Source organism: Coloeus monedula (assembly GCF_965178545.1).
Source record: "Coloeus monedula genome assembly, chromosome: 28".
NCBI lineage: Eukaryota > Metazoa > Chordata > Aves > Passeriformes > Corvidae > Coloeus > Coloeus monedula.
Window position 1 is genome coordinate 3774002 of NC_138808.1, and position 19756 is coordinate 3793757.

Below are 19756 nucleotides of genomic sequence, written 5' to 3' on the forward strand. Positions count from 1 at the left end.
GGATCCAGGGCCGGTTTTTTAGGATCCAGGACTTTTTTTGGGATCCAGGACATTTTTCGGGATCTAGGGCCGGTTTTTTGGGATCCAGAGCAGTTTTTGGGGGATTCCGGACATTTTTGGGATCCAGGGCTGGTTTTTTTGGGATCCCAGACTGCTTTTTGGGTTCCAGGGCATTTTTGGGGATCCAGGGCTGGTTTTTTGGGATCTGGGACATTTTTTAGGATCATGGGCTGGTTTTGGGATTCCGGGGCATTTTTGGGGATTCCAGGGCAGTTTTTTGGGATCCAGGGCAGTTTTGGGGATCCCAAGCTGGTTTTTTTTCGGGATCCAGGGCAGTTTTTTGGGATCCAGGACATTTTTCGGGATCCAGGGCAGTTTTTTTGGGATCCAGGGCTGATTTTTTGGGATCCAGGACATTTTTTGGGATCCAGGGCTGATTTTTGGGATCCAGGGCTGATTTTTTGGGATCCAGGGCTGATTTTTGGGATCCAGGACATTGTTTTGGGATCCAGGACATTGTTTTGGGACCCAGGGTGATTTTTCGGGATCCCACACTGGTTTTGGGGATCCAGGACGTTCTTCAGGATCCAGGGCCGGTTTTTTGGGATCCAGGGTGATTTTTTGGGATCCACCCCCCTCCCCTCCCCTCCCCGGGCACCCCTTTCACCGGCCCGATCCCAAATCCCGACATTCCCGGCCAGCGCCGCCCTCCCCCCTCCCTTTGTGGGGTCGCTTGGGTTTTTTTGGGAATTCTTTCCCGGAAATCCCGTTTCTCACCCATTTATTCACCCCTTCCTTGCAGATCCAGGGAATCCCGACGCTTTTCCCGGCCGATCCCAAATCCCGGGATCTCCCCGAGGGGTTTTAGTGTCGATTGGGCTCCTCCCGAAGCCTCTCCCGGGATTTTTTTTTGGGAGGGGGGGAAAGGAAATTTCCCGGGATTTCCATCGCGGGGGGAGCTCTTGCATAGCCAGGGGGAAGAAAAAGTGGGGAAAAGTGGGGAAAAGTGGGGGAAAAGAGCAGGAAAATCGGGATAAAAGAAAAATCGGGATAAAAGAGCAGGAAAATTGGGATAAAAGCAGAAAAATTGGGATGAAAGAGTGGGAAAACTGCGATAAAAGTGGGAAAATTGGGATAAAAGAGCAGAAAAATTGAGATAAAAGAGCAGGAAAATTGGGATAAAAGAGCAGGAAAATCGGGATGAAAGCAGGAAATTTGGGATAAAAGAGCAGGAAAATTGGGATAAAAGTGGGAAAATTGGGATAAAAGAGCAGGAAAATCGGGATAAAAGTGGGAAAATCGGGATAAAAGAGCAGGAAAATTGGGATAAAAGAGCAGGAAAATCGGGATAAAAGTGGGAAAATTGGGATAAAGGAGCAGGAAAATTGGGATAAAAGAGCAGGAAAATTGGGATAAAAGTGGGAAAATCGGAATAAAAGCAGAACAATTGGGATAAAAGCACCAGGACCTCCAAGGAGCCGCATCCCGGATTTAAAATTCCCTAAAAAATTCAGGAGCTTCCCTAAAAAAATCCTTCCCAAGCCGAAGCATTCCGGGAATGGGAATTTGTCGGGAATTTTGTCGGGAATTCGAATCCTTATGGGATTTTTGGGTTTTTTCCTTTTTTTGGGGTTTTTTTGGGGGGGTTTTTTGGCCCCAACAATTTCTGGGATTGGTCCCGCGGGGTTGGAAAAATCCGAGCGGGGAAGGGGGGAGGGGAAAAGTGGGAATTTGGGGAGGGGGAAAAGCGGGAAAAGCGGGATGGGCGTGGAGGGATTTGCATAAAAGATTCCGGGATTTTTCCAGCTTTTCCGGGAGCCAAAAAATTCCCAAAGTTTTGCCGGGGGATGAGATGATCCCAAAAAAAAAAAAAAAAAAGCCCCTGGAAGGCGATGGGGGAATTCCCAGAGCTTGGAATAAAGTGCAGAACGTCCACGGGGAGGGAAAAGGGGGAGCAGGGATGGGAATTCCCGGATTTTTAAATAAGGGGGGGAGGGGGGATTAAATATTCCCGAGGGAAAAAGGGGATCCGAGCCGGGAGAGGGGTCTGGGGTGGGATTGGGGATCCCGAAGTTCTCATTCCAAGGAAAATTGGGGATCCCAAAGTTCTCGATCTCTTGGGAATTGGGGATCCCAAAGTTCTCATTCCAAGGAAAATTGGGGATCCCAAAGTTCTCATTCCAAGGAAAATTGGGGATCCCAAAGTTCTCGATCCAAGGGGAATTGGGGATCCCAAAGTTCTCATTCCAAGGAAAACTGGGAATCCCAAAGCTCTCGATCCAGGCAGAAGTGGGGATCCCAAAGTTCTTGATCCAGGGAAGATTTGGGATCCCAAAGTTGTCAATCTCCTGGGAATTGGGGATCCCGAAGTTCTCGATCCAGGGAAAATTGGGGATCCCAAAGTTCTTGTTCTGTGGGGATCCCAAAGCTCTCGATCCAGGGGGATCCCAAAGTTCTCGATCTCCTGGGAATTGGGGATCCCAAAGTTCTCGATCCAGGTGGAATTGGGGATCCCGAAGTTCTTGTTCTGTGGGGATCCCAAAGCTCTCGATCTCCTGGGAATTGGGGATCCCAAAGTTCTCGATCCAGGTGGAATTGGGGATCCCGAAGCTCTCGATCCGTGGCAAAGGGGGGATCCCAAACCCTTCGTTTCTCGGGGAATTTTGGAGCCGCTCCCATCTTTTTTCAAGGAATATTTTGGATGTCCCAGCCCTCGTCCCGGGGGGATCGGGGATCCCAAAGCCCTCACTCCATGGGGATCCCAAAGCCCTCCATGGGGATCCCAAAGCCCTCATTCCATGGGGATCCCAAAGCCCTCACTCCATGGGGATCCCAAAGCCCTCCATGGGGATCCCAAAGCCCTCCATGGGGATCCCAAAGCCCTCATTCCATGGGGATCCCAAAGCCCTCATTCCATGGGGATCCCAAAGCCCTCATTCCATGGGGATCCCATGGATCCCACTCCCCTCATTCCATGGGGATCCCACAGATCCCGCTCCCCTCATTCCATGGGGATCCCATGGATCCCACTCCCCTCATTCCATGGGGATCCCATGGATCCCACTCCCCTCATTCCATGGGGATCCCATGGATCCCGCTCCCCTCATTCCCAGAAAACCCCACCCAGAGCAGGGGTTCCCAACATCCCCCTCCCCCCCCCAGTCGGAAGCAACACCGGGAAGGATCCCGGAATCCTGCCCAGGGAAAACCCCTGGGATCCACCAGGAAAATCCTTCCTTGGGGAAACTTCTGGGATCCACCGGGAGAGATCCTGCCCTGAGAGAATTCCAGGGATCCACCGGGAGAAATCCTTCCCTGGGAGAACTCCGGGATCCCTCCTCACCCACCCCATTCCCACCGGGATTGGGATCAGGGCGTGCCAGGATCAGGGGGAATTTCTGGGATCTGCCCCAATGAGTCCTTCCCTGGGATCCATCTGGAAAAGTCCTTCCCTGGGAGAGCTCCTGGGATCCACCTGGAGAGATCCATCCCTGGAAGAGCTCCTGGGATCTGCCCAGACCAATCCTTTACTGGGAAAATTCCTGGGATCCACCTGGAGAAATCCATCCCTGGAGGAGCTCCTGGGATCCATTCAGAGCAATCCAGTGCTGGAAAAGCTTCTGGGATCCACCTGGAAAAGTCCTTCCCTGGAAGAGTTTCTGGGATCCACCTGGAAAAGTCCATCCCTGGAACAGCTCCCGGGATCTGCCCAGACCAATCCTTTGCTGGAAAAGCTTCTGGGATCCACCTGGAAAAGTCCTTCCCTGGAACAGCTCTCAGGATCCACCTGGAAAAGTCCTTCCCTGGAGGAGCTCCTGGGATCTGCCCAGACCAATCCTTTGCTAGAAAAGCTTCTGGGATCCACCTGGAGAAATCCATCCCTGGAAGAACTCCCAGGATCCATCCAGACCAATCCAGTGCTGGAAAAGCTTCTGGGATCCACCTGGAAAAGTCCTTCCCTGGAGGAGCTCCTGGGATCCACCTGGAAAAGTCCTTCCCTGGAGGAGCTCCTGGGATCTGCCCAGACCAATCCTTTGCTGGAAAAGCTTCTGGGATCCACCTGGAGAGATCCATCTGTGGGAGAGCTCTCAGGATCCACCTGGAAAAGTCCTTCCCTGGAGGAGCTCCTGGGATTCACCTGGAAAAGTCCATCCCTGGAGGAGCTCCTGGGATCCACCTGGAAAAGTCCATCCCTGGAGGAGCTCCTGGGATCTGCCCAGACCAATCCTTTGCTAGAAAAGCTTCTGGGATCCACCTGGAGAAATCCACCCCTGGAAGAACTCCCAGGATCCATCCAGACCAATCCATCCCTGGAAGAACTCCCAGGATCCATCCAGACCAATCCATCCCTGGAAGAACTCCCAGGATCCACCCCAACCAATCGTCCCCCGCAGCATCTCCAGATCCCTCCTCACCCCACCCCATCCCTCCGCGAGCCCGCTCAGGGCGTGTAGGCGGGCGGCGGCTGGAACTGATTGACCACCTCGTAGTCGGCGCCGTAGGGCTCGGCCTCCTCCATCTCCGAGAGCAATTCCAGCGCCTGCTCCTCCTCCTCGCTGGGATAATGGCGGAGCAGATTGGCCGCCGTGGCCAGGATGGAGGCGCCGCCGGCGCCGGCCACCAGGTAGAAGCTGACGGCAAAGGTGACGAACACCTGCGAGCCGTGGTACTTCTTGTGCTGCTGCTGCTGCGCCAGGAGCAGCTCCGAGGCCCAGTAGCAGAAACCGATGACGGTGGCGCATTGGAGAACTGGGGGGAAATGGGGGGAAATGGGGGGAAATGGGGAAAAAGAGAAAAAAAAATGGGTTAGATTGGGAGAGAGAATGGGGAAAATTGGGGGGAAATGGTGAGTTTGGGAGAGAGAATGGGAAAAAATGGGGGTTTGGGGTCTCCAGGAGCAGCTCCGAGGCCCAGGAGCAGAAACCGATCCCGGTGGCGCATTGGAGAACTGGGGGGAAATGGGGGGAAATGGGGAAAAAGGGAAAAAAATGGGTTAGATTGGGAGAAAGAATGGGGAAAATGGGGAAAAATGGAAAAAACATGGGAAAAAATGGGGGTTTGGGGTCTCCAGGAGCTCCAAGGCCCAGGAGCAGAAACCGATCCCGGTGGCGCATTGGAGAACTGGGAAATGGGGGAAAATGGGGAAAAAGAGAAAAAAAAAGGGTTAGATTGGGAGAGAGAATGGGGAAAATGGGGGGAAATGGGGAGTTTGGGAGAGAGAATGAGAAAAAATGGGGGTTTGGGGTCTCCAGGAGCAGCTCCGAGGCCCAGGAGCAGAAACCGATTACAGCGGCGCATTGGAGAACTGGGGGAAATGGGGAAAAAGAGAAAAAAAATGGGTTAGATTGGGAGAGAGAATGGGGGAAATTGGGAAAAAATGGGGAGTTTGGGAGAGAGAATGAGAAAAAATGGAGGTTTGGGGTCTCCAGGAGCAGCTCCGAGGCCCAGGAGCAGAAACCGATGACGGTGGCGCATTGGAGAACTGGGGGGAAATGGGGGAAAATGGGGAAAAAATGGGGAGAAAGAGAAAAAAAAAAGGGTTAGATTGGGAGAGAGAATGGGGAAAAATGGGGGGAAATGGGGAAAGATGAGGAAAAAGAGAAAAAAATGGGTTAGATTGGGAGAGAGAATGGGGGAAATTGGGAAATGGGGGGAAATGGGAAAAAAGGGAAAAAAAATGGGTTAGATTGGGAGAAAGAATGGGGAAAATGGGGAAATGGGGGGAAATGGGAAAAAAGGGAAAAAAATGGGTTAGATTGGGAGAGAGAATGGGGAAATTGGGAAAAAATGGAAAAAACATGGGAAAAAATGGGGGTTTGGGGTCTCCAGGAGCTCCGAGGCCCAGGAGCAGAAACCGATCCCGGTGGCGCATTGGAGAACTGGGGGAAAATGGGGAAAAATGGGGAAAAAGAGAAAAAAATGGGTTAGATTGGGAGAGAGAATGGGGAAAAATGGGGGGAAATGGGGAAAGATGAGGAAAAAGAGAAAAAAAAAAGGTTAGATTGGGAGAGAGAATGGGGAAAAATGGGAAAAAATGGGTTAGACTGGGAGAAAGAATGGGGAAAATGGGGGGAAATGGGAAAAAAGGGAAAAAAATGGGTTAGATTGGGAGAAAGAATGGGGGAAATTGGGAAAAATGGAAAAAACATGGGAAAAAATGGGGGTTTGGGGTCTCCAGGAGCTCCAAGGCCCAGGAGCAGAAACCGATCCCGGTGGCGCATTGGAGAACTGGGGGGAAATGGGGAAAAATGGGGAAAAAATGGGGAAAAAGAGAAAAAAACCATGGAAAAACGGGTTTGATTGGGAGAGAGAAAATGGCAAAAAACCAGGGGAAATGGGGAAAAATGGGTTCGATTGGGTGGGAGAAAATGGGGGAAAAATAGGGAAAAAGGGGGGGAAGAAAAAGGAAAAAATGGGAAAAAAACCCATGGAAAAATGGGTTTGATTGGGAGGGAGAAAATGGGAAAAATGAGGGGAAATGGGAAAAAAATAGGAAAAAAAGGGAAAAAAAGCATGAAAAAATAGGGGGAAAAGCCATGAAAAAATGGGAAAAAACCTTGGAAAAATGGGGAAAAACCCATGAAAAATGGCAACAAAACCCATGGAAAAATGGGGAAAAACCATGGAAAAATGGGGGAAAAACATGGAAAAATGGGAAAAAAACCATGAAAAAATGGGGGAAAAATGGGGGGAAATGGGAAAAAACCGATGGAAAAATGGGAAAAAAAGCATGAAAAAATGGGGGAAAAATATGGAAAAATGGGAAAAAATGGGGGGGAAATGAAGCCAGGGAAGGGAAAATTGGGATGGGGGAAATTTGGGGGAAAAACCGGGAAAAACACCAGGAAAAGGAGAGAAAAGTCAGGGAAAAACTGGATCTGGGTGGGAGCAAAGGTCGGGAATGGGGGATTTTGGGGTTTTTTGGGGGATTTTGGGGTTTTTTGGGAGATTTTGGGGGGATTTTGGGGGATTTTTGGGGTTTTTAGGGTTTCTTGGGGAATTTTGGGGGATGTTTTGGAGGGTTTTGGGAGTTTTTTCGGGTTTTTAGGGGATTTTTGGGGTTTCTGGGGAATTTTTGGGGTTTTTTGGGGGGATTTTTGGGGATTTTTGGGGGTTTTTTGGGATTTTGGGGGATTTTTTGGGGGGATCTTTTGGGATTTTGGGGGGACTCTGGGGCTATTTTGGATCATTTTCGTGGAGATTTTTTGGGGGATTTTGGGGGGATTTTTTTGGGATTTCAGGGGGATTTTTTGGGATTTTTCAGGGGGATTTTGGGGTATTTCGGAGAAATTTTGGGGGGATTTTTGTGGGGATTTTTTTTGGGATTTCGGGCGGATTTTGGGGCTATTTCGGAGCATTTTTCTGGGGATTTTTTTGGGGGGAATTTTGGGGCTATTTCAGAGCATTTTTGTGGGGATTTTTTGGGGATTTCGGGGGGATTTTGGGGGATTTTTTGGGGCTATTTCGGAGCATTTTTCTGGGGATTTTTTTGGGGATTTCGGGCGGATTTTTTGGGGGATTTTTTTTGGGATTTCGGAGGGATTTTTGGGGATTTTTTTGGGGCTCTTTCGGAGCATTTTTCTGGGGATTTTTTTGGGGAATTTCGGGCGGATTTTGGGGCTATTTCGGAGCATTTTTCTGGGGATTTTTTTGGGGATTTCAGGGGGATTTTTGGGGGGGATTTTTTGGGGGATTTCGGGCGGATTTTGGGGCTATTTCGGAGCATTTTCCTGGGGATTTTTTGGGGGATTTCGGGCGGATTTTGGGGCTATTTCGGAGCATTTTTCTGGGGATTTTTTGGGGGATTTCGGGTGGATTTTGGGGCTATTTCGGAGCATTTTCCTGGGGATTTTTTGGGGGATTTCGGGCGGATTTTGCGGCTATTTCGGAGCGTTTTTCTGGGGATTTTTGGGGGATTTCGGGCGGATTTTGGGGCTATTTCGGAGCATTTTTCTGGGGATTTTTTGGGGGATTTCGGGCGGATTTTGGGGCTATTTCGGAGCGTTTTTCTGGGGATTTTTGGGGGATTTCGGGCGGATTTTGGGGCTATTTCGGAGCATTTTTCTGGGGATTTTTGGGGGATTTCGGGTGGATTTCGGGGCTATTTCGGAGCATTTTTCTGGGGATTTTTTGGGGGATTTCGGGCGGATTTTGGGGCTATTTCGGAGCGTTTTTCTGGGGATTTTTTTGGGGATTTCGGGCGGATTTTGGGGCTATTTCGGAGCATTTTTCTGGGGATTTTTGGGGGATTTCGGGTGGATTTCGGGGCTATTTCGGAGCATTTTCCTGGGGATTTTTTGGGGGATTTCGGGCGGATTTTGGAGCATTTTCCTGGGGATTTTTTGGGGGATTTCGGGCGGATTTTGGGGCTATTTCGGAGCGTTTTTCTGGGGATTTTTGGGGGATTTTGGGCGGATTTCGGGCATCACCCCACCCGTGAGGATGTGGGCGAAGGCGTAGCGCCGGGTGATCTTCAGCGCCGGGTGCTTGGGCCCGAAGACGTCGAGCAGGAAGGCGCCCAGGCTGCACAGGATGCCCAGGAAGCAGAAGGCGGCGATGACGCGGAGCAGCAGCACCGTCTGCGGGTTCATGCAGAAATCTGGGCAGAAACGGGGCCAAAACGGGCAAAAACGGGCAAAAAACGGCGTCAGCGGGAGAAAAAAGCCGAGTTCCCAACCCAAAAGCCGATCTCCCCTCCAAAAAACGCCCCCAAACGCCGCTTTTCCGCCCCAAAACGTCAAGGTTTCCACCCCCCAAAAATGGGATTTGGCACCCAGGAAAATCCGCTTTTGTGTCCTGAAGTTCCTCTTTTTGTCACGCGAAGGAATTCCCCCCCAAACATCTGCTTTTCTGCCCAAAAATCCAATTTCCTGCCCGTGAAATCCCGCAAAAAAATGCGCTTCTCCACCCAAAAATCCCCCCCAAAAAAAATCCCCTTTTCTACCCAAAAAAATCCTGCAAAACCTCCCCTTTTCCACCCAAAAAAAAACCCCAGAAAAATCCCCTTTTCCACCCAAAAAATCCCCCCCCCCCAAAAAACCCCCTTTTCCACCCAAAAAAACCCCCTTTTCCACCCAAAAAAACCCCAAAAAAATCCCCTTTTCCACCCAAAAAAAAACCCCCAAAAATTCCACTTTTCCACCCCACAAATTCCACTTTTCCACTTAAAAGTCACAAAGAAAACCCCAAAACTCCGCTTTTCCACCCAAAAAAATTCCCAAGTGAGGGGGGACAGGGAAGGACACGGAAGGACCTGGAAGGGCACGGGAGGGTCCTGGAAGGGCACGGAAGGACCTGGAAGGGTCTGGAAGGGCACAGGTGGGCACAGGAAGGCACAGAAGGGCACAGGAGGACACGGAAGGATCTGGAAAGACCTGGAAGGGCACGGGAGGGTCCCGGCGGGTACGGAAGGACCTGGAAGGGCACAGGAGGGCACGGAAGGACCTGGGAGGGCACAGAAGGATCTGGAAGGGCACAGGAGGGCACAGAAGGGCACAGGTGGGTCCCAGCAGGCACGAAAGGACCTGGAAGGGCACGGGAGGGCATGAAAGGATCTGTAAAGGCACAGAAGGATCTGGAAGGGCACAGGAGGGTCCTGGTGGGCACGGGAGGGCACAGGAGGGTCCCGGTGGGCACAGAAGGATCTGGAAGGGCCCAGGAGGGCACAGGAGGGTCCCGGTGGGCACAGAAGGATCTGGAAGGGCACAGAAGGATCTAGAAGGGCACAGGAGGGCACAGGAGGGTCCCGGTGGGCACAGAAGGATCTGGAAGGGCACAGGAGGGTCCCGGTGGGCACAGAAGGATCTGGAAGGGCCCAGGAGGGCACAGGAGGGTCCCGGTGGGCACAGAAGGATCTGGAAGGGCCCAGGAGGGTCCCGGTGGGCACAGAAGGATCTGGAAGGGCACAGAAGGATCTAGAAGGGCACAGGAGGGCACAGGAGGGTCCCGGTGGGCACAGAAGGATCTGGAAGGGCCCAGGAGGGTCCCGGTGGGCACAGAAGGATCTGGAAGGGCCCAGGAGGGTCCCGGTGGGCACAGAAGGATCTGGAAGAGCACAGAAGGATCTGGAAGGGCCCAGGAGGGCACGGAAGGGCACAGGAGGATCTGGAAGGGCACAGGAGGGCACGGAAGGGCACAGAAGGATCTGGAAGGGCCCAGGAGTGCCCGGCGGGCAGCGCTCGCTCACCTCGCAGCAGCTCGGGGCGCACGGGGCCCAGCACGTCGGGCACCCCCAGCTCCTGGCGGGCGCAGGTGCCGCCGTGGATGCGCAGCCAGGCGGGCTCGGCCAGCGCGGTGCAGAGCGCGGTGATGGACAGAGCGCCGGGCAGCGCCGAGGCCAGGCTGCGCTCCGGCTGCTTGGGCACCGCGCCCCGCCGCCGCCGCCCGCCCGCCGCCACCGGGCCCGCCGCGTACATGGCGGGCACCGGGAGAGGCTGCGGGCACCGGGAGAGGCTACGAGCACCGGGAGCGGGCACCGGGAGCGGGCACCGGGAGCGGCGCGAGCGGTTACGGGCACTGGGAGCGGCTATGGGATAACCGGTACCGGCTCCGGGAGCGGCCCGAGCGGCTACGGGCACCGGGAGAGGCTGCGGGATAAGCGATACCGGCTCCGGGGCAGCGACACCCGCGCTGGGCCAGCGACACCCGGCCCCGGTCACTGGGACCGGCTCCGGGTGACCGGGACCGGCCCAGGGATAACCAACACCCGCTCCGGGTCACCGACACTCGCCCCGAGTCACCGACACTCGCCCCGAGTCACCGGGACCGGCTCCGAGTCACCGACACTCGCCCCGAGTCACCGACACTCGCCCCGGGTCACCGGGACCGGCTCCGAGTCACCGACACTCGCCCCGGGTCACCGGTACCGCCCCGAGTCACCGGGACCCGCCCCGAGTCACCGGGACCGGCTCCGAGTCACCGACACTCGCCCCGAGTCACCGACACTCGCCCCGGGTCACCGACACCCGCCCCGGGTCACCGACACCCGCCCCGAGTCACCGGGACCGCCCCGAGTCACCGACACTCGCCCCGAGTCACCGACACTCGCCCCGAGTCACGGACACTCGCCCCGTCACCGACACTCGCCCAGGGATAGCCGGGACCGGCTCCGGGACCCCCGACACCCTCCCGGGGTTCCCCGGCCGCGCTCCCGAGCCCGGCCCGAGTCCCCCCGCCCCGATCGCGCTGCCCCCAGAGCCGCCCCCGATCCCCGGTACCGCTCCCGGGCGCTCCGAACCGCCCCGACACCGACCCGAGCCCCCCGGCAGCGGCCCCGGGAGAACCGGTACCGGTTCCGCGTGCCCGGCAGCGGCCCGGGACAGCCGATCCCGGCCCGGCAGCAGCGGCAGCGGCCGCAGGCGCCCCGATCCCGGCCCGGGCCCGGCAGCGGCTCCGAGCCCTCCCCAGCGGCCCCGCCCCGGCCGCCGCAGTTCCGGTTCCGGTTCGGTTCCGGTTCCGGTGCGGGCGGTTCCGGTTCCGGCTCCGCTGCCGCCCCGGTGCCGCCATGCCCGAGGCGCTGGCGCTGCTCGGCCGGGTCCCCGCGCACCCCGAGTCGCGCTGCTGGGCCCTGGCCTGGAGCCCCGGCGGGGCCCTGCTCGCGTCCTGCGGCGGAGACCGCACCGTGCGCGTGTGGGGCCGCGAGGGTGAGCGGGGAACGGGACCGGGAACGGGGAACGGGAGGGTGAGCGGGGAACGGGACCGGGACCGGGGAACGGGAGGGTGAGCGGGGAACGGGACCGGGAACGGGGAACGGGGAACGGGACCGGGGAACGGGAGGGTGAGCGGGGAACGGAACCGGGACCGGGGACCGGGGAACGGGGAACGGGAGGGTGAGCGGGGAACGGGACCGGGACCGGGGAACGGGGAACGGGAGGGTGAGCGGGGAACGGGACCGGGACCGGGGAACGGGGAACGGGACCGGGGAACGGGACCGGGAGCGGGATGGGGGCCGGGAGGGGGAACGGGAAACGGGACCGGGAGGGGGCACCGGGAGGGTGAGCGGGCACCGGGACCGGGAGCGGGACCGTGCGGGTGTGGGGCCGGGAGAGTGAGTGGCGACCGGGACCGGGACCAGGAGGGTGAGCGGGGACCGGGACCGGGACCGGGCGGGTCTGGGGGAGAACGGGGCCGGGGCCGGGCTGCTCCGGTCGGTCCGCGGGGCCCGGGGCGTGCGGGGCTGAGAGGGTCCCGTGTCCCCCCGGTGTCCCCAGGCTCGGGCTGGGCGTGCCGGGCGGTGCTGGCCGACGGGCACCAGCGCACCGTGCGCAGGGTGGCCTGGTCGCCCTGTGGCCACTACCTGGCCTCGGCCAGCTTCGATGGCACCACGTGCGTCTGGAAGCGCCAGGACGGCGCCTTCGAGGTCAGAGCCCTCCCCCCGCTGCCCGCCCGGGACCCCCCGAGCCCCCAAAACTCTGCCCGACCCCCCCAGAACCCCCAAAACTCTGCCCGACCCCCCCCAGACCCCCAAATTCCCCCCAGAACCCCCAAAACTCTGCCCGACCCCCCCAGAACCCCCAAAACTCTGCCCGACCCCCCCCAGACCCCCAAATTCCCCCCCGAACCCCCAAAACTCTGCCCGACCCCCCCAGAACCCCCAAAACTCTGCCCGACCCCCCCCAGACCCCCAAATTCCCCCCAGAACCCCCAAAACTCTGCCCGACCCCCCCCGACCCCCAAATTCCCCCCAGAACCCCCAAAACTCTGCCCGACCCCCCCCAGAACCCCCAAATTCCCCCCAGAACCCCCAAAACTCTGCCCGACCCCCCCCCAGACCCTCAAATTCCCCCCCAAATTCCCCCCAGACCCCCCCAAATCCCCCTGGACCCCCCAATTCCCCTCCCCCCCACCCAGGCAGATTTTGGGGGTCCCTCCCACCTCCTTGGCCACCCCAAATTCCCCCCAAATGCCCCCAAATTCCCCCCAAATGCCCCCAAATGCCCCCAAATTCCCCCCAAATCCCCCTGGACCCCCCCCAATTCCCCTCCCCCCACCCCGGGCGGGTTTCGGGGTCCCCCCCCCCACCCACGGCCCCTCCCCCGCAGGTGGTGGCCACTCTGGAGGGCCACGAGAACGAGGTGAAGTCGGTGGCCTGGGCCCCCTCGGGGTCACTGCTGGCCACCTGCAGCCGCGACAAGAGCGTCTGGGTGTGGGAAGGTGAGCGGCCGGACAGCTGGCCACTGCTGGCCACTGCTGCACACTGCTGGCCACTGCTGGCCACTGCTGCACACTGCTGCACACTGCTGGCCACTGCTGGCCACTGCTGACCCCCCCAACCACTGCTGGCCACTGCTGACCCCCCCAACCGCTGCTGACCACTGCTGGCCACTGCTGCACACTGCTGGCCACTGCTGCACACTGCTGCACACTGCTGCACACTGCTGGCCACTGCTGCACACTGCTGACCCCCCCAACCACTGCTGGCCACTGCTGACCCCCCCAACCGCTGCTGACCACTGCTGGACAGTGCTGACCAGTGCTGACCACTGCTGACCCCCCTGACCCCTGCTGACCCCCCTGACCCCGCTGACCCCCACTGACCCCTGCTGACCCCCACTGACCCCTGCTGACCCCCCTGACCCCCACTGACCCCTGCTGACCCCCGCTGACCCCCTGGCCCCGCCGCAGTGGACGAGGAGGAGGAGTACGAGTGCGTCAGCGTCCTCAACGCCCACACGCAGGATGTCAAGCACGTGGTGTGGCACCCCAGCCAGGAGGTGAGGGGCACCCCGGGACCCCCAGGACCCCCAGGGACCCCAAATCCTGCCAGGGCCCCATCCTGAGACCCTCAGGGACCCTCAGGGATCCCAAACCTGAGACCCCAGGGACCCCCAGAGACCTCCAGAGACCCCAAACCCTGCCAGGGCCCCATCCTGAGACCCCCAGGGACCTTCAAATGCTGTCAGAGCTCCATCCTGAGACCCCCAGAGACCCTCAGAGACCCCAAACCCTGCCAGGACCCCGTCCTGAGACCCCCCAAGGACCCCCAGGGACCCCAAACCCTGCCAGAGCCCCATCCTGAGACCCCCAGAGACCCTCAGGGACCCCCAAACCCTGCCAGGACCCCGTCCTGAGACCCCCCAAGGACCCCCAGAGACCCCAAACCCTGCCAGGACCCCATTCTGGAACCCCAGAGACCCCAGAGACCCCAAACCCTGCCAGGACCCCTTTCTGAGACCCCAGAGACCCCAAACCCTGCCAGAGCCCTATCCTGAGACCCCCAAGGACCCCCAGGGACCCCAAACCCTGCTGGGGTCTCATCCCAGCTGCCGCCACTGCAGAGTTCAGCCCCCCCCGTGTCCCCCCCGTGCCCAGCTCCTGGCCAGTGCCAGCTACGACGACACGGTGCGGCTGTACCGGGAGGAGGAGGACGACTGGGTGTGCTGTGCCACCCTGGAGGGGCACGAGTCCACCGTGTGGGCAGTGGCCTGGGAGCGCTCCGGCCAGCGCCTGGTGTCCTGCAGCGATGACCGGACCCTGCGCGTGTGGCAGCGCTTCGAGGAGGGCAACGAGGAGGGTGAGGGGACAGAGGGGATGGGAATGGAGATGGGGAGAGGGAACGGGGAGGGGGAGAGGGGAACAAAAGGGAGAGGAAAAAGGGAAGGGAAGGGAAAAGGAAAGGGAGAGGGAATGAAAAAAAGGGAGGAGAAAAGATGGAGAGGGAGAAGGAAAAAAGAGAGAGGAGGAAAGAAAGGGAGGGAGAGGGAAAAAGGAGAGAGGAGAGAAAGAGGAAAGAAAAAGAGAGAGAGGGAAAGGACAAAACGAAGGAAAAGAGGAAAATGAGAGGAAGGAGAGGGAAGGAGGGGAGAGGGGGAGGACCCTGCTGTCTCCAATGTCCCTGACATGGCCCCGTGTCCCCCCCTGTCCCCTCCTGTCCCCCCCATCCCCCCCTGTCCCAGGTGTGCCGTGCAGCCGCTCCGAGCCCAGCTGGAAATGCGTCTGCACCCTGTCGGGGTACCACGGGCGCACCATCTACGACGTGGCCTGGTCAGTGGGGGCATCTGGGGACACCTGGGGGCATCTGGGGGGCATCTGGGGACACCTCACCGGGGCCCCGTCCCCTCCCTGTGACCCCTCCAGGTGCCACCTCACTGGGACCCCCTCCCCGCCCTGGTGACCCCGGTGACCCCTCTGGGTGCCCGCTGACCCCGGTGACCCCTCCAGTGCCCGCTGACCCCGTGCCCTCGCTGTCCCCGCAGGTGCCACCTGACGGGCGCGGTGGCCACGGCGTGCGGCGACGACGCCGTGCGGGTGTTCGAGGAGGTGACCCCGGCGTCCCCGGGGTGCCCGGTCACCTTCAGCCTGGCCGCCCACGTGCCGCGGGCACACGCCCAGGACGTCAACGGCGTGGCCTGGCACCCGCGGGAGCCGGGGCTGCTGGCGTCCTGCGGGGACGACGGCGACATCGCCTTCTGGCGCTACCAGCGGCCCGAGGGGCTCTGAGGGCACCTCCAGGAGCCTCTCGTGGCCTCCAGGATGATCCAGTGGCCTCCAGGAGCCTCTCTTGGCCTCCAGGATGATCCAGTGGCCTCCAGGAGCCTCTCTTGGCCTCCAGGATGATCCAGTGGCCTCCAGGAGTCTCTCATGGCCTCCAGGATGATCCAGTGGCCTCCAGGAGCCTCTCATGGCCTCCAGGATGACCCTGTGACCTCCAGGATGATCCAGTGATCTCCAGGAGCCTCTCATGGCCTCCAGGATGACCCTGTGGCCTCCAGGATGACCCTGTGGCCTCCAGGACTTCTCGGTGGCATCCAAGACCCCTCCCATGCTTGCCAAGACCACCCGGTGTGTTCCGGGACCTCCTCGTGTTCCCCAGGACCCTCCCAGTGTCCTCCAGGACCACCCCCCACCCACCCAGGTCCCCCCCAGGAGCTTCCTGTGGCCTCCAGGATCCTCCCCGACACCCTCCAGGACCCCCCTGTGGCCTTTGGGACCCTCCCAGTGTCCCCCAGGACATCTCAGTGTCACCCAGGGCCCTTCTTGTGGCCTCCAGGACCCTCCCATGGCCTCCAGGAGCAGCTTGTGACCTCCAGGACATCTCAGTGTCCTCCTCGTGTCTCCCAGGACCCTCCCATGGCCTTTGGGACCCCCCCAGTGTCCCCCAGGACCCCCCAGGTGTCCCCCAGCCTCCCCTCCCTCCCCATTCGGACGCTGCGGGGTCGGGATCATCGGGATCAGGGTCAGGGCGGGTTTGGGATCCCCAAATGGGATCCAGGTGGGACTTTGTGCCCCAAACCAAATAAATCCAACGATTTCCTGGGAAAATCCCTCGGCTCTTCCCTTCCCCAGGGGTTTGGGGTCAGCCTGGAACCCCCAAGGGGCCTGAAGGAGTTTGGGGTGCAGGAATTTGGGATCAAAGAGTTTGGGATCAAAGAATTTGGGATCCAAATGTTTGGGGTCCGGGAGTTTGGGATCCGGGAGTTTGGGATATGGGAATTTGGGATCTGGGAGTTTGGGGTCCAAATGTTTGGGATGCAGGAATTTGGCATCCAGGAGTTCGGGATCAATAGTATTTGGGATCCATTAGTTTGGGATCTGGGAATTTGGGATCCAGGAATGAAGGATCCAAATGTTTGGGATCCAGGAGTTCAGGGTCTGGGAGTTTGGGATCCGGGAATTCGGGGCCCCTTTCCCCCCACAGCACCGAGGCCGAGTCGGATCCCGAAGTTTATTCCAACCTAAAAAAAAGCTCTGTACAAAACATCCCCGAAAGCCAACGGGAACGCGGGAGGGGGAACTGGGGGCATTTTATGGGATTTTCAGGGGGTTTTATGGGATTTTTATAGTATTTTATGGGATTTTTATGAGATTTTACGATATTTTGGGTTTGGGGTTTTTTTTTCTGGGATTTGCTGGGATTCTGATGGGATTTGATGGGATTTGATGGGATTTACTGGGATTTGATGGGATTCTGATGGGATTCTGATGGGATTTGATGGGATTCTGCTGGGATTTTTCTGGGATTTTTCAATATTTTGGGGTGGTTTTTTTTGAATTCTTGTGGGATTTGCTGGGATTTTATGGGATTCTGATGGGATTTTTCTGGGGTTTTTCTGGGACTTTTCTGGGATTTTTTCAATATTTTGGGGTGGGTTTTTTTTTTTGGATTCTTGTGGGATTTGCTGGGATTCTGCTGGGATTTTGCTGGCACTTTTCAACACGTTGGGGTTTTTTTGGGGCTCAGTCAGAGTCGCTGTCACTCTCGGCCTCCTTGACGTCCACGCTGAACTTGTACTCCTGGTCGCAGCCCATGTAGGCGTCGCTCATGAAGTACAGGGTGTAGTGCTGGGTGCCCGCTGCCGGCGCCACGAAGTCCAGCTTCACCTGCAGGGGTGGTGGTGGCACCTCGGTGGCACCTCGGTGGCACCCAGCCCGGGGCAGCCTCTCCGTGTCACCCTCGGTGTCACCCCCGCCATGGCACCCCCGTGTCACCCTCAGTGTCACCCTCAGTGTCACCCCCACCAGGGCACCCCCATCATGGCACCCCCGTGTCACCCCTGTGTCACCCCTGCCATGGCACCCCTGTGTCACCCCCTGTGTCACCCTCAGTGTCACCCCCACCATGGCACCCCCATCATGGCACCCCTGTGTCACCCCCTGTGTCACCCCTGCCATGGCACCCCTGTGTCACCCTCAGTGTCACCCTCAGTGTCACCCCCACCATGGCACCCCCATCATGGCACCCCTGTGTTACCCCCCGGTGTCACCCCCCTCCATTACCACCCCCAGTGTCACCTCTTTGTCACCCACCCAGTGTCACCCCACTGTGGCACCTTGGTGACACCCCCCATGTCACCCCCTCATTATCACCCGCTGTGTCACCCACCCAGTGTCACCCACCCAGTGTCACCCATCCCGTGTCACCCACCCAGTGTCACCCATCCCATGTCACCCATCCCGTGTCACCCACCCAGTGTCACCCCCCCGTCCCACCTTGGCCTTCTGCTGCAGCGTCAGGCGTTTGATGGAGATGAGGCTGTTGGACTTGGAGTCCCCGATCACCACCCACCAGCCCTCCTCACGCTTCTGCGGGGACATCAGGGACATCAGGGACATCAGGGACATCAGGGGCACTGCCACCCACCCTGTGCCACCCACCCACCCTCCTCACGCTTCTGCGGGGACATCAGGGACATGGGGACATCTCAAGAGACATCTCAGGGGACACCAGGGCTGGGCACAGGGACACCTCAGTGCCACGCGCCCTGTGTCACCCAGGCTGTGTTAGCCACGGGGACGGGGACAGGGACACAGGGACAGGGACACACGGACACAGGGACACTGAGACTTGGGGACAGTCCCATCCCATCCCATCCCATCCCAGCCCAGCCCTGCGGTACCTGTGGGAACAGGGGGGCGATGACCGGCCCGGTGACCTCCTCCTCCCGCTCCAGCTGCACCAGCACCACCACGGGGCCACCGCTGGGGACGGAGCGCGGGGTCAGCAACGGCGGGATCCCACCCTGATCCCACCCTGATCCCATCCTGATCCCACCCCGATCCCATCCACAACCCTGATCCCACCCTGATCCCACCCTGATCCCATCCCGATCCCACCATGATCCCATCCACAACCCTGATCCCACCCTGATCCCATCCTGATCCCACCCTGATCCCATCCACAACCCTGATCCCACCCTGATCCCATCCTGATCCCATCCTGATCCCACCCCGATCCCACCCTGATCCTATCCTGATCCCACCCCGATCCTACCCTGATCCCATCCTGATTCCACCCTGATCCCATCCTGATCCCATCCACAACCCTGATCCCACCCTGATCCCACCCTGATCCCATCCTGATCCCACCCCGATCCCACCCTGATCCTATCCTGATCCCACCCCGATCCCACCCTGATCCTATCCCGATCCCACCCTGATCCCACCCTGATCCCATCCTGATTCCACCCTGATCCCATCCTGATCCCATCCACAACCCTGATCCCACCCTGATCCCACCCTGATCCCACCCTGATCCCACCCTGATCCTATCCTGATCCCATCCAGAACCCTGATCCCATCCTGATCCCACCCTGATCCCATCCTGATCCCATCCACAACCCTGATCCCACCCTGATCCCATCCCGATCCCACCCTGATCCCATCCTGATCCCATCCACAACCCTGATCCCACCCCGATCCCACCCCAATCCCATCCTGATCCCATCCCCGATCCAGACCCGCCTGCCGATGCTGTCCCTGTCCCCCACCTCATAGGACAGCTCGATGTTGGGGTAGCGGTTGCAGAACCACCCTGATCCCATCCCAGTGATCCCGGTGATCCCGGTGATCCCACACAAACCTGCGGATGCTGTCCCTGTCCCCCACCTCGTAGGACAGCTCAATGTTGGGGTAGCGGTTGCAGAACCACCCTGATCCCATCCCATTCCCATCCCAATGATCCCAGTGATCCCGGTGATCCCACACAAACCTGCGGATGCTGTCCCTGTCCCCCACCTCGTAGGACAGCTCGATGTTGGGGTAGCGGTTGCAGAACCGCGCCACGTCGGCGATCTGCGCCTCGGGCAGCTGCAGCAGCGCCGTGCGCTCCTCGTCCTCCATCTCCATGATGTCGAACACGCTCTCCACGCCCTGGCAAGTTCGGCACGCGTCACCCCCACCCCCCCCAGGAGCTCGTTAGCGCCTCGTTAATTGGGGGGGGGGGGATAACTCGGGGGATCTTCGTTCATCGGTGGAAGAACCTGGGGGGTTCCAAGCCCTCGGCAGAGCTCAGCGGGTGCTCGTTAATTGGAGGAGTGAC

General features: G+C 58.8%; 3 protein-coding genes across 3 annotated transcripts in view; 1 reads left to right on the forward strand and 2 right to left on the reverse strand.

The window, feature by feature from the left end:
* Positions 1 to 4441: 4441 nt before the first annotated feature.
* Positions 4442 to 11051, reverse strand: TMEM127 (transmembrane protein 127; the record flags this gene model as incomplete). The annotated part of the gene is made up of 3 exons (XM_082298366.1): positions 10187 to 11051; positions 8435 to 8599; positions 4442 to 4749 (listed from the first exon to the last, which is right to left on the reverse strand). Exons 1-3 carry the CDS (start codon positions 10413 to 10415, stop codon positions 4442 to 4444), a joined length of 702 nt encoding a protein of 233 aa, XP_082154492.1. The 5' UTR covers positions 10416 to 11051.
* Positions 11052 to 11477: 426 nt separating this feature from the next.
* CIAO1 (cytosolic iron-sulfur assembly component 1) lies at positions 11478 to 16260 on the forward strand. The gene is made up of 7 exons (XM_082298365.1): positions 11478 to 11642; positions 12210 to 12358; positions 13041 to 13152; positions 13624 to 13712; positions 14311 to 14512; positions 14895 to 14982; positions 15195 to 16260. The coding sequence occupies exons 1-7, from the start codon at positions 11504 to 11506 to the stop codon at positions 15436 to 15438; spliced, it is 1023 nt and encodes a 340-aa protein (XP_082154491.1). The 5' UTR covers positions 11478 to 11503; the 3' UTR covers positions 15439 to 16260.
* Positions 16261 to 16649: 389 nt separating this feature from the next.
* Positions 16650 to 19756, reverse strand: part of SNRNP200 (small nuclear ribonucleoprotein U5 subunit 200) — a 66137-nt gene continuing 63030 nt past the window's right edge. The window contains exons 42-45 of the mRNA XM_082298355.1: positions 19427 to 19587; positions 18336 to 18417; positions 17929 to 18021; positions 16650 to 17319 (exon numbers count right to left, since the gene is read on the reverse strand). Coding sequence (XP_082154481.1) covers positions 17176 to 17319; positions 17929 to 18021; positions 18336 to 18417; positions 19427 to 19587 — 480 coding nt within the window. The 3' untranslated portion in view covers positions 16650 to 17175. The remainder of the gene's footprint in view (positions 17320 to 17928; positions 18022 to 18335; positions 18418 to 19426; positions 19588 to 19756) is intronic.

Bases quoted from the DNA above. Each gene is read 5' to 3' on its own strand.
- CIAO1 (XM_082298365.1), top strand. From the start codon at position 11,504: ATGCCCGAGGCGCTGGCGCTGCTCGGCCGGGTCCCCGCGCACCCCGAG. The intron at 13,713-14,310 runs GTGAGGGGCACC...CCCCGTGCCCAG, and splicing joins TGTGGCACCCCAGCCAGGAG to CTCCTGGCCAGTGCCAGCTA. The intron at 14,513-14,894 runs GTGAGGGGACAG...CCCCTGTCCCAG, and splicing joins CGAGGAGGGCAACGAGGAGG to GTGTGCCGTGCAGCCGCTCC.